This window comes from Sciurus carolinensis, chromosome 9, assembly GCF_902686445.1.
Source record: "Sciurus carolinensis chromosome 9, mSciCar1.2, whole genome shotgun sequence".
Lineage (NCBI taxonomy): Eukaryota > Metazoa > Chordata > Mammalia > Rodentia > Sciuridae > Sciurus > Sciurus carolinensis.
In genome coordinates this window covers 28,723,308-28,739,705 of record NC_062221.1, presented here as the reverse complement: position 1 = coordinate 28,739,705, position 16,398 = coordinate 28,723,308, and the positions used below count along the sequence as shown (strand labels likewise).

Below are 16,398 nucleotides of genomic sequence, written 5' to 3'. Positions count from 1 at the left end.
GCCCAGTCACCCACTGAAGGCCAGCATGGACCTTTAGGTTGCCCTGATACTAAATACTGTCCATGCCCCACCTGAGAAACAAGGACTTTAGGTCACTTCCCCACAACTTTGCCCTCTCTCAGCAGGAAGCAGCTTGGTGATTTCTCACCCATTTTTCCATAGAAATGGAATGTAGAAATTGACAGTGGGGAAATGGTCTACTCTATGCTTTGAAAATAGCTCTTGCTGCTCTGCTGATGCAACTTTTTAAAAGTAGACATGTTTCTTTTTTATCCTCTCTCTCCCGACCTCCCTAAGTTAACTGAGGGGGGCGGGGAGCAGATTACCTTTACTACCCATCCTAGGCAGTTATCTGTCCAGATTTCAGGGATGGTACCAGAATATATAAGAAATTAACAAGTGAATCACACAACTCCCTAGGTAGAACATGTGGAATGTAGCCTTTAATTCACTGCTTTAAAAACCTTCTGTTCCCCCAAATTGCCAAAATCATAGCCTCTGGGACAGAAGTCCCCATGTTTCACTTTTGCTAGCAAAGCAATAGAACTTCTTTTTCCTTTTGCTCAAAAACAAACAAACAAATAAATATTTATGTTCTACAGCTGAAATGGTTCTTTTTTTGAGTGAGGGGCGTGGTTGTGCTGGGAATCAAAACCAGGCTTGGCATGATAGGCAAGTGCTCTGATAGTGAACTGTATTCCAGCCCCTTTCAATTCTCTTTCTCTCTCTTTTTTTTTTTTGGTACTGATGACTGAACCCAGGGGCACTTACCTCTGAGCTACATCCCCAGCCCAGCCCTTTTTACTTTATTCTGAGACAAGGCCTTGTTAAGTTGCCCAGGTTGACCTCAAACTTGCAGTCCTCCTGTCAGACTCCTGAGTTGCTAGGATTACAGGAATGTGCCACCATGCCCATCTAGGCCTTGAGATAGGGTATCACTATGTTGCCCAGGCTGACCTGAACTCCTAGGCTCAAGTAATATTCTCCAGCTATGATTCTGACTTTAATAATAACCCCCCACCCCACCTCCTGACCCCTGGTTCTGGAGATTAACTCAGGGACATTTTACCACTGAACTAGATCGCCAGACTTTCTTATTTTTTATTTTGAGACAGGTTTCACTAAGTTGCCACATAGGTCTCACACTTGCCATCTTCTTGTACTTGCCTCCTGAGTAGCTGGAATTTTAGGTATGTGCCACCACACCTGGCCAATCAGTAAGTTTTGATAGGGAAAAAAAAAAAAACCATAGTAACCACCCCACTAGTTTTGCATGCCCTGGGTCCTTGCCACACTGGGACTAGCAGGATTCTCTGAAGAGCAATGTCCCTTCTGTATCAGGTGAAGCAGCACAAAGGCCAATACTGTTGCTGGGATTTATAAGACCCTTACCTGCTTACTGTAATCATTGCCAGTCACAGAAACTGCCCATCTTCCTCCCCCCCACCCCCCCAGTGCTGGGGATTGAACCCAGGGACACTTAACCACTGAGCCACATCCCCAGCCCTTTTTACTTCTTATTTTGAGACAAGGTCTCATTAAATTGCTGAGGATGGTCTCGAACCTGCAATCTTCCTGCGTCAGCCTCTGGAGTTGCTGGGATTATAGATGTGTGCCACCACACCCAGCCCAAAATACCCATGTTTTAGAAACTCAAATGGGAAAAAAATCCAAAGACTCCAAAGACTTACCAAGTGGAGTGACCCGAGGCTGAACATCCTTCAGAACTTCATGTAGCCACTCAGTGAATCGAACATAATAAAGATCGGAGAAAATGTCATCTACCCTTCCATTTTCAAAAAGATACTAAAAGTAAAACAATAAATGAAAGTTATTGGTTGTTTCTTGAATAAGCTTTCAGGAGAAAGAAACATGTTTTTCACCGCACCACTACTTCTCCCTATACATTATCACCTCAATAAGCAAGGTATCACATCAAAACCATCCAGTCTGCCTATGGTATAACTGATTCCCACAACATCCTAGAGTTGGGTCAATGAAGATTTTCTGATGTTATTTCACCTAAGCAAGGCACTGTCCTGTGGTAGTAAAATGATGAATAAGCTCTGAGGTCAATCTCTTACTAGTATATTATTTAAGATAAATAATACATACATAGCATTTATACTGAAAGTTAGTTTTCTTGTCTGGAAATGGAGATAACTATGCCTTTCTTCTAGGACTGGGGAAAGCATAAGCAAAGAGATCAAGTAAAGTAATTCACATGGTGTCTGGGTTAGGAGCAGAAAGAAACTGGAACAAAGTGGGAGGCAGTTTTTTCTCAGGACCAGGCAACAAACTCCCGACAAGTAAGCCCTATTCCATTATATTATAGATTCTCTTCAAAAGACTTCAAATACTAAAAAATGCTCCGGTACTCCTGAAACTCCCAGTCTGAGTTCCTCTTTTATGTTTCATGTTATATGTCCTAAAAATCTAACTATATTCATATATAATTTTTCAGGGAGAGGTATCAAGGATTGAACTCAGGGGCACTCAACCCGAGCCACATCTCCAGTCCTTTTGTGTATTTTATTTAGAGACAGGGTCTCACGGAGTTGCTTAGCGCCTCACTTTTGCTGAGGTTGGCTTTGAACTTGAGATCCTCCTGCCTCAGCCTCCCAAGCAGATGAAATTATAGGTGTGCACTACCACACCCAGCTCTATATTCATATATAATTCTAATCAGACTTCTTCAGATAATTGCTTTGTGTTAATGTAGTACTAATGTGAGAAGCTTTGTTAGCACCAGACTTTGTTCTGAATAAGTTACTTTCTGATAAAAATCATGTTCATTTTTTTAAAAAAGTGTGAAATAAATGCTTTGTGATTTAAAAAAGGCACTTAATAACCAAATATGTTAACAAAAATTTTGCTAGATGGTAGGATTATGGATGTTTGTGTGCTTATTTTATTGTCTAAAGTGAACATTTAGGTCTTGATTTATTTTGTTTTCTTTTGAGATGCCACGCTGAGGAGGAAATTCAGGGCCTTGTGCATGCTATGCAAATGCACTAGACCACTAACATTTAGGTCTTTGCAATTAAAGTGAAGTTTATTTTAAAACTCATTGTGTAGCTCAAAGAGAATTTCCTTATTTTCACTTCTTGTCATTTTATTAAACTTGACTAATCAGCAAATACCCAGTGGGAAGAGAACTTAAACATACTTCTGTGTAGATCTGTTTCCTACCTTTTGAATACACAAGAAAATATAGTAGAGCACATCTGGATCATAGGGTTCACCATCTCCATTTCGAGCTTCCCGTGTCATCAGACAGAGCCCATAATTCAACTCAGCCACAGCAGAGGAGATGAGATCTTCCTGGAATCGCAGTAACTGGCGCCCTGTGACACAAGTTCCAAAGGTGAATGGGAGACTGGGAATAGGTGTTTCTTTATTGGTTACTCATTTTCCTGAAAGGAGGGCTCAGAGCATCAGGTTGCTGGTATAGGAATGATCATTTCTATCTATGATCAGAACTGGTCTACTAAGACTGTGATCACATATAATATTACACCAAGGGGTTCTTTCTTATAACTCTCCACATCTCACATATATTCCCCAAATTATTACTAGGGTCAAGAAGTAAAGCTTAAAAAAACAGAATCTACTCTGTAACATAGGTCTAATGGCAAAGAAGGGCATTGAACACACTCACTGGGTTCATGTTTCTTCTTAAAAGTCACTTTGCTCTAGTCTGCTAGATTGACACCAGAAAGCCACGTGTACAAAAATGCTTGGACTTAGGCAAATCCTATAAATCCTGATCATCTGTACAGGTCAGGATTGCTTACTGATAGTCACAATGCAGCATACTATTTCAAGAGGGTGCTCTCTACAGAGCCAGAGGATACTAGTTTCCTGTTGTCCTGATATTTAGATTGTAAACATATCCCATCTTCCCCAAACACTCACTCCCAATGGGTGCCAATCTATTCTGAGCATCCTTCTCTAGTTCAGCATTCTTGGTCTGGGCCCAGTTTTTCCATACTTCAAGCCCTTCTTCTGGTTTCAAAGAATTTGGAAGCAGAAGTTCTGGGGAAGGTTGTGGCTGTGTCTGTGGTTCAACTTCAGCAACCTGGACAGTTTGAGCCTATGAGAGGAAAATCATCAGGATGTGTTAATACTGTTGTACATTCAGCAAAATTGCCAGGAAAATATTAAATTCATTCAACTTAAAAAAATAAAAATCTGTTCTTGCCAGGCACAGTGGCACATCCCTGTAATCCCAGAGACTCAAGAAACTGAAGTAGAAGGATTGCAAGTTCAAGGACAGCCTCAGCAATTTAGCAAGACCCTGTCTCAAAATAAAAAAAAAAAAGGACTGGTAATGTAGCTCAAGAATAAAGCATTCCTGGGTTCAATTCTTAGTACCAAAAGAATAAAACAAATACAAACAAAACAAACAAACAAAAACCCTCTCTTCTTGCTGTCCTACTTTGAAGAAACTCTGGAGTTCTACTTCCTCTAAGGATAGCAAATACAGCACTACAACTGAGATAGGCTTTTCAGTCTTGGCTGCACTTTTGAGTATGTTATTTAAAATCAACACCACCCTGGCATGCCCTAGAATGTGTCTCTGGAATGGAACCTGGGTATCAATACTTTTAAAACTATACAAGTAAAAAGTTAATTCCCTACCCAGGGACTGAGGTAGGAGAATTTTTAAGTTCAAGGTCAGCCCTGGAAATTAAGACCTGTCTCAAAATTTAAAAAAAAAAAAAAAAAAATTGAAGGGCTAGGGGTACAGAATACCCCTGGGTTCAATCCCAATATGGACATGGGAATGGAGGGAGCACATTCTGATTGAAAAGGTCTGTGGTGTGAAACAAGATTTTGTCTTTCTATCAAGTTTCCAATTAGAACCAAGGTGGCTAGTCTGAAGATAATACTTTCAGTAGAAAATGTGCAGAGCAGTGAGGCTTAAAATTAGTAGCACCTTAAAATCCTCTGGACTGGATTTTAAGAATATCCATGACTGGGTCTTCTTCCCAGAAATTGAGGGTTAGTTGTTCTAAGGTGAAGGCCTGACATTAGCATTTTTTTTTTTTTGGTCTTTCTTTTTGTGATGCTGGGGTTTGAACCCAGAGCCTTGCACTAGCTATGCAAGGGCTCTACTCCTGAACTATATCCCCAGTGCCCCACTTTTATTTTTTAATTCTGAGGTAGTCTCACTAATTTGCTCAGACTGACCTTGAACTTGTGATCCTCCTGCCTCAGATGGGATTACAGGCATGCACTACCACACTGGGCCTCTGGCATCAGTTGCTCCTCTTTTTTATTTTTTTAATGGTACTGTGGTTTGAATTGCTTTACCACCAAGTTACACCCCAGTCTTTTTTTTTTTTTTTTTTTTGGACGGGATCTCACTAAGCTGCTAAGGCTGGCCTTGAACTTTCAATACTCCTGCTTCAGCCTCCTCAGTTGCTGTGATTACAGGCATGCACTACTATGCACTGTTTAAGAAAGAAAAAGGTAACAAATTAGTGGTGTTGTCTCCTCTGCCACTGCAAAAAGTAAGATGTGAGAATTGTTATAGTTTTTCTAGCTATAAGGTTCTAATTTTTTAAAAATTTTTTTTCAGTTGTCAGTGGGTCCATTGTATTTTATTTATTTATATGCAGAGTTGAGAATCGAACCCAGTGCCTCATACATGCCAGGCAAGCGCTCTACCACTGCACCACAATCCCAGCTAAGGTTCTAATTTTTCCAGGCTTCTTCTGAAATTAGATTCTCACACTCATAAGAGCATAATTCAATTTCTAAAGACAGGAGGCACCATTCTTCCTTTCAAAGGAAGCGTGGCCCTATCATCAGTGGTCTGACTGCCAACACGCGCAGAAAAGGGACAGAGGTGAATCTCAATCACAATCCTCAAGATGTAGGGCTGGGGATGTGGCTCAGTGGTTAAGTGCCCCTGGGTTCAATCCCCAGTACCAAAACAACAACAACAACAACAAAAAAACAAAAAAACAACAATCCCCAAAACGTTAGACAATCACAAAGATGCCAAGTACAGTTTCTTGAGTCTCATACACACCACATATCTACATTTTTCTGAACAAATCCCCTTGCGTTCAGAACCTCTTAGGACACAATCAACACCTCCCTTACCCAAAGGGCTGAGGAATACGAAAAATCACTCCAACTGAAGGCAAAATAGTTTCTACATCACACAAATTTGCTCACCACAAATAAAAACAATTCTGTTAGCTTCGATAAGATACTTTTAAATGGGGAAATAGAGCAATACATAGTCTTTACTGTTATGTATTAAGCCTCAAGAAAACATATGTTTTGACCTGGAACTCTATCCTAAGGAAATCACCAAAAAAAAAAAAAAAAAAAAAAAATATATATATATATATATATATAATATATATATATATATATATTCTGTACTGGGGCTTGAATCCAGAGGTGCTTAACCATCTTCAGACCTTTTTCGTATTTTATTTAGAGACGGCCTCACTGAGTTGCTAAGTGCCTTGCTAATCTGCTGAGGATGGCTTTGAGTCTGCGATTCCCCTGCCTTAGCTTCCCAAGTTGCTGGGATTACAGGAGTGTGCCACTGCGCCCAGATAGGAAATCACCAATACTTTATGTATCAAGATGCATAAAATGGCTGGGTGTGGTGGCACACAGTTGTAACCCAGTGACTTGGGAGGCTGAAGCAGGATGATTACAAGTTCAAAGCCAGCCTCAAAAACTTTGCAAGACCTTGTCTCAAAATAAAAAATAAAGAGGGATGGGGATGTGGCTCAGTGGTAAAGTGCCCTGGGTTCAATCCCCAGTATCCAGAATAAAAAAGAAAGGAAAGATGCACTGGCTTCTAATCAAAATGTATACCTGATGCAAAAGAGTTGTTTGCATTAAAGAAAAACCTAAAATAATGTGAGGGTCCAACAAAAGGGACCAATTAGGCAAATTATATTATATCCATCTAAATAGGACTAGAAAGCAGACATTAAACATGTTAACTAAGACCATAAATAACTTATGTATATTTTACTTATATAATTAAGAAAAAAGAAACAAGACCCAAAAATGTAGAATGAGTATACAAACAACCATGGAAATGGCCTGATTATCCCTTCTACTTAAACTATAAAAGAGTGAGGAATGTATGAACAATGACAACAAAACTTTCTACCTTTCTATTTTCCAGTATTTCTATAATGGGAAAATAATTCACAAATGTTCCTGTCCACAAGAACTTGAGTTTTATATAAATAGACAAGAAAGGAAAGCATCTAAATAAACAGAGAGGAAAGTGTCTAAAATCTAAATAGGCAGCTAGGTGTGGTGGTATGTGCCTGCAGTTCCGGTTATTCAGGAGGCTGAGGCAGAAGGATCATCTAAGCCAGGCGTTCAGGATCAGCCTGGATAGTATAACAAGACTTTGTCTCAATTTAAAAAGAAAAAAAAAAAAAAAAAAAAAAAGGTAGAAATAATCACCTTTACATAAAGTTAGGTCCACAACTATTAATGCCTACATGGGCTTCTAATCAAGGTACACATCTAATACTTAAGAAAACAGATTTTGCTGGGCACAGTAGTGCACACCTGTAATCCCAGAGGCTTGGGAGGCTGAGGCAGGAGAATCACTGAGTTCAAAGTCCACCTCAGTAACTTGGAGAGACCCTGTCCCTAAGATAGAATATAAAAAAAGGCTTTGGGATATGGCTCAGTGATTGATTAAGCACCCTTGGGTTCAATCCTTGGTCCCCCCCCACCCCCAAAAAAACCCAAACCCTCCATCCTTATAAAACCCCTCCACCCAAGACTTCATGTTTACTTGACATTTAATCTAATCTTAATGATTCTAAAGAGATTTCTAGACCCTCAAATATTAGAACTCCAACGTTAAGATTTTCAATTTCCAGGGCTAGAGATGCAGCTCAGCAGTAGAGTGCTGGTCCAATATGCATGAGGCTCTGGGTTTTGATCCCCAGCACTAGGGGGTGGAGAATTTCAGTTTCTATAGTAGAGAATATGATTTTAAAGGAAACTGAGTTACTGCATATTTTGAAAGAATGTGATTAGACTACTCTCAAAGGTGCAGAAAATCAGGAAAAATAAAAATAAAAACAAAAATCAGTTCAAATATGCAAATACCCCAGTTTCTCTAATGCATTGATTCAACAAACATGTAAGCAAAGTTTTGTCTTAGGCTCAAGAGTACAGAAATGCATTAAACCACAGTCTGGGGCAAAGAGATGATTGAATTTGTAATGATCTGAAGAAAAACCCCGGAATGCATTTTTCTTGACTCCAGTCACTAAAGAAAACCATTACTCCAAGCTGAGGTTGTAGCTCAGTGGTAGAGCACTTGCCTGGCACGTGTGGAGGCACTGGGTTCAGTTCTGAGCACCGCAGATAAGTAAATGAATAAAAAGGGCTAAGGATGAAATTCTGTAGTAGAGCAACCTGGGGTTCAATCCCATTGGACCTCAGATACCTAGTATAGACCAGGAAGGCAGTTGAGCTCAGGGTCAGTGAACCAAAGAGCACCCAAAGCGTCTCAGGGGGAGTCATGAAGAAGTCCCCTCCTTCCCCTGCACACAACCCCAAGTTCCCCATCGCCAATCAGTAAGTACTTTCTCAGCTTATCCAGCAACACACTTCCCCCCTACTCCATTTTCATAATGTCTGTCACCAATTACTATCCTGCTCAAGTCAAGTCTATAGGCCTGTACCATAGGCAGGTCTCAGTATTCTTGCCCTTTCTTTTATTTACTGCAGACTTATTCTGATTTTTGAGTTCTGCAAATCTTTGATTCCAATGCTGCATTCAGAGCTCTAGTCCCTATTCTAGCTACCACAGAAATGAGCTATCTCTTCTTTATCCTGTTGGTAGCTGCCACTACTGCTGCCACCACCACTACCATACCCTATACCATCCTGTCCAGAATTCCTGAAATAAAAGGGTCACATACTGTGGATGCTTTGTACCTAACCTACTAGGCCTTTCTAGCACATCCCACGATGCCACTTGCAACATTCTCTTTTGTACTCTGTCCAGCTTCCTGACATGACATTCTCCTGGGGCTTCCCAAGACATCAGGCAGTTCTTTCTCTGCTTTAGCTCCATTCTAGACTTTTTACTTCAACTATCCATTCTCCCTGGTGTATCTCACATACTTTCCCAGACTGGATTTCCTTGTTTGTGGAAATGACTATAACTCCAAGTCAGATCTCCCCTTAGTATGCTCAGGTGTTACTGTACATCTCCAACTAAACATCTTATAACTACTTCAAACTAACATGTACAGGAAGAACTCATCATCCTTCCTGCCCAGATTTATCCTGCCCACCCCAGAGTTCCCTCCCTATCCTGTTCAATGGTAACACCATCTAACTATGCTGGAAATCTAGGCATTTGGATAAGTAAACAGGTACAAGAGCATGTGGGGCAGTGCTTCTCCACTGGCTTTATAGAAGACCTATTTACTATATGTTTCTACCACTAAAATGTCAGTAACAGGCGGCTGGGGAGATAGCTCAGTTGGTAGAGTGTTTGCCTTGCAAGCACAAGGTCCTGGGTTCAATCCCCAGTTCCATCAAAAAAAAAAAAAAAAAAAAAAAAAAAGTCAGTAACATTCCCAAAAATCATTTTTACCATCCGCCCCACCCCCCCAAATCCCTGCACCAAGGATTAAACCCAGGGGTGCTCTCCTACTGTACTACATCCCTGAACTTTTTAGTTTTAATTTTGAGACAGGGTCTCTTTAAGTTGTCTTCAAACTTGCAATCCTACTTCCTCAATCTCCCAATTAGCTTGGATGACAGACATGTAGCATGTGCCTGGCTTCCAAGCATCTTGACAATCCAAAGTTCTTTCAAATGTGTCCAAATATCTACTTGAAGGCTGGGGACAGCACTAATACAACCCAGGTTGATAAGTATGAATACAGAACCAGGTGTGCACATCTATAATCCCAGTAACTTGGGAGTATAGGGCAGAAGGTTCATAAGTTCAAGGTCAGCCTGGCAACTTGGTGAGACTCTGTCTCAAAATAAAATAGAGCTGGAGGTGTAACTCTGGCAGAACCTCTTGGGGGTTAAATACCTATAACACACACACACACACACACACACACACACAGGAAGAAAGAAAAAGGAAAACTAGGGTCTTTTACACTGTGGCACATAGATTTTCTTACACATAATGGAAGTCTTGGGGCATTTTAATGTGGGAAGTGACATAATTTTACATTTTAAGATTATTCTTAGGGCTGGGGCTAAAGCTCAGTGGTAGAACTGAAGCATGAGGCCCTGGGTATGATATCCAGCAAAGGGAGAGGAGAGGGGACAAAAGGGGAGGGGAGGGAAGAAAAGAAAAGATTATTCTTGCTGTTAAGTAAATGGTATGCAGGTAGTTCAATGTTTGGAAAGGATCCTAAGGGGGAAGACATGGTCTAGAGATTTAGATCTGTTTGTCAATGCAACATAGAGGTTAAGACACAGGCTCCAGAGACAGCTTGGTCCAGGGCTAAATCCCAATTCTGCTACTTACTAATGAGTTCTAAGTGCCTTAGTTTCCTAATCTGTAAAAATGAAGGAATTAAAACATTAAAAGGTACATGAAAATTAAATGAATTAATATATCTAGAACATGGAGAACAGTGCCTGACAAAAAGCAATTACCAGAGATTACCATTTTCAGCAGCAGTGAGAATCATCTAGAGGTTAAAAACCATGGCAAGACAGAAATCCCTTAGGGAGAAATGGGGCCCTAAGAAACATCAACATGTACAATTCAGACAGAAAAGACAAAATAAGCAAGACTGCTGTGAAGGAAGAAGAATCAGCTTGGCAGAAGAAAACTAGGAATTTGAAATAACACAGAATCAACAAGGCAAATATGGTCTGTTGAGTAGTGTGAAATGAAAACAAACAGGAAGTCAGGTACAGTGGTGCACACCTGCAATCCCAGCAACTTGGGAGGCTGACGCAGGAGGATCACAAGTTCAAGACCAGCCTCAGAAGCTTAGAAACGCCCTGTCAAAATAAAAGTAAATGAATAAAAAGGGGTAAGGCTGGTAAAATGCCCCTGGGTTCAACACCCAAGATCAAAGCAAGATAGTGGGGTGGGCAGAGAAAGAGAAAAAGACAAATGGGCCCATTAGATCTGGCCACAGGGAGGTCACTGCTCACCCAGACAAGAACAGTTTCAGACAGGAGTCAAAAAGAAAACTAAAGCTGAGCACAGTGGCTTAACAATGGAGAAGCTGAGGCAGAAGGTCTATTTACATCCAAGATGTAAGGCCAGTCTGGGCATTAGTGATGCTCCATTTTGAAAAAAGAAAAAAAAAAAAAAAAAGTGCTGGAAAGCAAGTAGAGCTCTTTTGTGCACATAATACTTTTGAGAATTCTTGAGAAAAAAGGTAAAGCAGAGAAATGGGGCAACAGATAGAAGTGGATATGAGATCAAAAGGAAGCAAAAGGAAGTTTTACCATAAATCTGGTTTTAAGGACAGAAAATATGAAAGATTTCATAAAAGGTATTGCCCTCCTCAATCCATGGCAGCAGAGAAAGGACACTTGTTTTACCAGTTCTCCTTAAGGTTTAACTCTTATTCCAGCACAACTGTCTCCTTGGATTCTAAATGATCCTAGGGTAAAAGAGCCTGTGTTGTTCATCTTTATTCCCCAACACAGCCCAAATCCTGGTGAGGAAAGCAGAGGTTTATTTGTGATATACACAAACAAACTCACCTTTCATTTGTGATGGGTATTCTCAATTTTTCTTTTCTTTTTTTTTTTTTTTTGATAATAAAACTTCACATAATTCCCTAAAAGACTCTGCCAAAAGAGAAAGACTCTGAAGAACATGGGTACACTAAGCTCCAGAAAAGAGCTTCTCATACAGGAGGGCCTAGGCAGATAAATTACAGAGAATAACCTACAAAGAAAGCCTCACCTGCAATTGAACCATCGAACCAAAGAGAGCTGAGGGAAGGCCTAATGTGCTCTACCTTTGTGAACACAAACTGAGCAGAGCCCCATTACAAATCTCCTGGATGGTCTCTCCTACATGCAATTAACTGTACATACCTCTGCTTGATTGTTCTCGTCACTATCGAGAAACTTCATATTTCCTACCACAGATCAGATCAGATCTAGTTCAACTCTTCACTTTGGAAAGACATCACTCCCCATTCTCTATACTAACTCCTCTCCCACTGTTTCCCTCTCATGTTGCCTTAAGCAATGTCCTTTTGGTTCATCTCTGTATTTATTATGTTCCATTTTTCTATTCATCTAAGCTGTAAATTATTTTCCAGATACCACTGTTTACTTTTTTGTTGGTGGTGGTGGTGGTACTGGGTATTGAATTGGGTGGGGGAGCAGTTTCTACTGCTAAGCTACACCTCTAGCCTTTTTATTTTCAAACAAGGTCTCCCTAAATTCCTGAGTCTGGCTTTTAAACTTGTGATCATCCTGTTTAAGCCTCCTGAGTAGCTCTGTTTTCAACCTAGAATTTCTGAATTCCCAGTGTGTACGTATCATGTTATGTCATTCTTAATTATGCTGCCTTAAAAATAAATCAAAAGGCTAAATGCATGCCTGTAATCTTAGTGGCTCCATGGCCGAGGCAGGAAGCTCAAAAGAACAAAGCCAGCCTCAGCAAAAGCAAGGCACTAAGCAACGGGGATGTGGCTTAGTGGTCGAGTGCCCGTGAGTTCAATCCCTGGCACCCCTGCCCCTCCAAAAAAAAGAAAACAAGGGGCTGGGGAGATAGCTCAGTCGGTAGAGTGCTTGCCTTGTAAGCACAAGGCCATGGGTTCGATCCCCAGCACCCAAAAAAAAAAAAAAGAAAACAAAATCAAAATAACAGAAATCATAAATCCGTGCCCCACCCCCCCCTTTTTTTAACAGTACTAGGGATCAAACCCAGGGCCTCATGCATACTAGGCAAGCACACTCAAGCACTCTCCCACTAAGCTACATCAACATCCCTTTTTTTCCTCAAATTTTACTTTGAGACAAGATCTCAATAAATTGCCTGTCTGACCCTTAACTTTTGATCATTCTGCCTTAGTCTCTGAGTAGCTGGAATTAAAAGCATGCACCAGTGCTCCCAGCTTGCAAACGAACTTCTTATTCTCGCAAGTGGACTGTAAGCTATTTTAAACAAGGATCATCTCGGGTTGGGGTTGTTGTTCAGTGGTAGAGTGCTTGCCTAGCATGTGTGAAGCACTGGGTTTGATCTTCAGCACCACATAAAATAAATAAATAAATAAAATAAAGGTGTTATGTCCATCTACAACTTAAAAAAAAAAAAAAAAAAAAAAGGACCATCTCATTCGCTTCTAGGCCTGAGAGCCAGAAGTTTAATAAGTCACCTAAGATGATACACTGTTTTCTCCATGAAACAAACCAGTCAACCTTCACTTAATTAGTTGCTTAGTTTGCTTAGTTATTTGTGGCCTGAGTTTCTGAGTGCAGTCCTTCATCTAACTTGTTTGGGCTAGCTCCTTCACATGCATTCCCAGAAGCTTCTGAAAGTAGGCACACTACTTTCAGCAGTCCCATAAGACCAGAGGGTTCTGTATGATATTCTACAGGTCTGCTAAACAAGGGTCTAGAAAGCTTACTAATAGCCTAAACAGATTAATCTATTCACATCACTGAGTTATCCTTAAGATTAATAATTAGAAAAAATAAAAGAACCCGTAATTTTAAAGTTGAAATTTCAACAGTACTATTTTGAGAAATTTCCTGGAAATCAAAAATTCTGAAATAAAAGCTGGACATGGGGGTGTACAGCTGTAATCCCAGCAACTCAAGAAGCTGAAGCAAGAGGATTGCAAATTTGAGGCCAGCCTGGGCAACTTAGCAAGACCCTGTCTTTAAAAAAATAAAAATAAAAAGGACTGAGGTTGCAGCTCAGTGGTAGAGAACCCCTAGATTCAAAGGTTTAAGCCTCAGTACTATAAAAATAAACAAATAAAATAAAGAAATAAAATATAGAAATAAAAAGTCTGGAGATGTAGCTCAGTGGTAAAGCACTCCAAGTTCAAACACCAGAACTGGGGGAATTGGGTGGGGGTGGTTAGTTTTCAACATAGTTGCCATGTCAGAAAATCCAATTAATCAAGGCTTATCTTGACTATTTTCAAGGAAGACAAAAACATGCTTGTGAGGTGCCACTCTACAGGCAACTTATTCAAGGCTCCCAAAGGTGCTTTTTTTAAAAAAATTAATAATTTTTAGTTGTCAATCGATTTTTATTTATTTATTTATAAGCAGTGCTGAGGACTGAACCCAGGGCCTCACACATACCAGGCAAATGCTCTACCACTGTGCCACAACTCCAGCCCAAAGAGCTAACTTTTGACAGGGTCATTAGGAGGTAATTTTGGTCTTCTAACTTACCTACACTGTGTCTAAAGACAATTAGAGAAAGCTCATAGCCTTTCCATCATGATGAGTTTACAAGTTATATGCTAAACTATAAGGTTTCCACCTGAGTCGTTCACTTGTAATCCAAAGAAGTAGCGTATGGGAGGCAAACAACTTTTGTGGTGTCCTATTTATCCCTACCTTTAAGTTTACTCTTCTTAAGAGAATACAAAAGAAGTGTTCCAGGCATTCAACCCTCAAACCTTTAAGTCTACAAAGTAGTTACTGGTCATTTTGAACCTCCAGGTAGATACTAGGTACAATCTGTAGTATAGTCTCATTAGCTGCTTCCCATCCTTCTTCAAAATGCTGGGTACTCTTATCACTATAAGACTAACATCTTGGCAGAAAACAAGCCTAACACTGGAGGCAAGTTCTGTGTTTTACAGATCTCTGAGGAAGCATATGCTCTAACGATAAGTCTCACTTACTGAACAAGTAACCTGGAGCTGCTGCTGCTGTTGCTGTGGTGGTGGTGGCGTCTGTTCTTGGGGAGTTTGTTGCTGCGGCTGCTGCTGGGGGTCCCATATATGGACAGTCTGAGCCGTATTCTGGTATGTGCCTGCCACAGCCTGCACAGCCACTGGAATGTGGATGTTGCCATTCATGAACTGTGCTGGAAAGAGAGAGTTTGCAAGGGTCTGCACTACCTCTTCATGGGAGTTTTTCACTACAGACGTGGTGCCCACCATCTTCTCCTTGTCATCCTCCAGCTTTACAGCTGCCAGGGCTGTGGGTGAGCCACTGACGTGAACTGCGTTGTAGGCTTCCTGGGGAATGGCAATGTGGGTAATGCTCTGCTGCTGAGGGTCCCCCCGGGGCTGGGCAGAATAAACAGGGATGGTCCAAGTTTCTCCTGTAGGGCTAGTAATGGTCCCAGTGGCACTGTACAGGTGGGCACTGTCTACTGTCAGTAAGTCTGGCCTCAAAGACACATAACTCTGCTGCTGGCCCTGTGGAATGGCCAGCACGGTGGCCACCGGCTGCCCTGAGATGGCGTAGGACACAGTGATGGGCATGTCCACTTTGCGTTTCTTCACTGGCTGGAGGACACTGGCCGTGCCAACCCGCCGCTCCCCTTCCCGGGGTGAGCCCTGCTGGGATGGTGGTGGGGAAAGGGCACCCACGGTCTGGATTTGGATCTGCTGACCCCCAGCAAGAGACTGGCCAGCCACCAGCTGAGCCTGGATTTGCTGATGTGGGATGTGCTCCTCCGGGATTTCTGCAGCCTGGATCTGCTGGGCCGCCTGCACGTGCTGCACCTGGATCTGGGCTGCTTGCAGCTGCGAGGGGCTGGGGCTTTGCAGAGACGGGGTCTGGATGGAGGGGGCTGCTGACTGTGGTGCCTGGCCCTGGATCTGCACCTGGACCTGGATGGGTTGCTCGGCAGGCTGGTGAACGGTGAGCTGCGGAGAGAGCTGCTGAGCCGAGACCTGCTGCGGAGACTGCTGTACCTGCACCTGTACCTGCAGCGACAAGATTCACCAGTGAGTAAGCCAGGCAGTATTGAGAATCCAGCCCCCAGGGAAACGAAATCTCAGGCAAGGGCCCTGTGTAATGTGAAGAAAGCCAGTGGGTTGGGGGTGGATAGACAAAAGCTTCTAAGAAGGCCACAATCCCCAAAAACATTCTTCAGCATCACATTGCATTCAGTGATCGATATCCACCTCAGAGAGCAAGCAAGACAGTTAATTGGGATATTAAAAAAAAAAAAAAAAAATCAGAATTTTTGCTCATTTTTTTAATCTTCTTTAAAAATGCAACCCCTTTGCTTTTTGTATATCAATACAGTGGTATGAGCAAATAATTTATAAATATATACTTAGATGTATGTTCAAGAAATATTTTATCTATGGAGTGAGTGACAAAAAGATTGGGGTCTCTTTTTCTATGAGGCCAGAAAAACAAACACAACCCAGAGGCATTCAATTCCCAATTGCTCAACTCAGGGTCAAATATATTTTCCACTATGAACAAGTAGAA

The 16,398-nt window shown here is 41.3% G+C and overlaps 1 protein-coding gene and 1 non-coding gene across 5 annotated transcripts in view; one reads left to right on the top strand and one right to left on the bottom strand.

Annotated features, from left to right (window-relative positions):
* Window positions 1-16,398, bottom strand: part of Qrich1 (glutamine rich 1) — a 49,179-nt gene that overhangs the window by 12,467 nt on the left and 20,314 nt on the right. For all 4 annotated transcript variants that reach the window (XM_047564065.1, XM_047564066.1, XM_047564068.1 and 1 more), the window contains 4 exons: window positions 14,847-15,881; window positions 3,919-4,096; window positions 3,193-3,347; window positions 1,692-1,806 (listed from right to left, as the gene is read on the bottom strand). In XM_047564065.1, the coding sequence (XP_047420021.1) occupies window positions 1,692-1,806; window positions 3,193-3,347; window positions 3,919-4,096; window positions 14,847-15,881 (1,483 nt within the window). The remainder of the gene's footprint in view (window positions 1-1,691; window positions 1,807-3,192; window positions 3,348-3,918; window positions 4,097-14,846; window positions 15,882-16,398) is intronic.
* Window positions 9,497-9,569, top strand: Trnaa-ugc (transfer RNA alanine (anticodon UGC)). Its single transcript has one exon. It is a non-coding gene; the product is annotated as a tRNA-Ala (tRNA).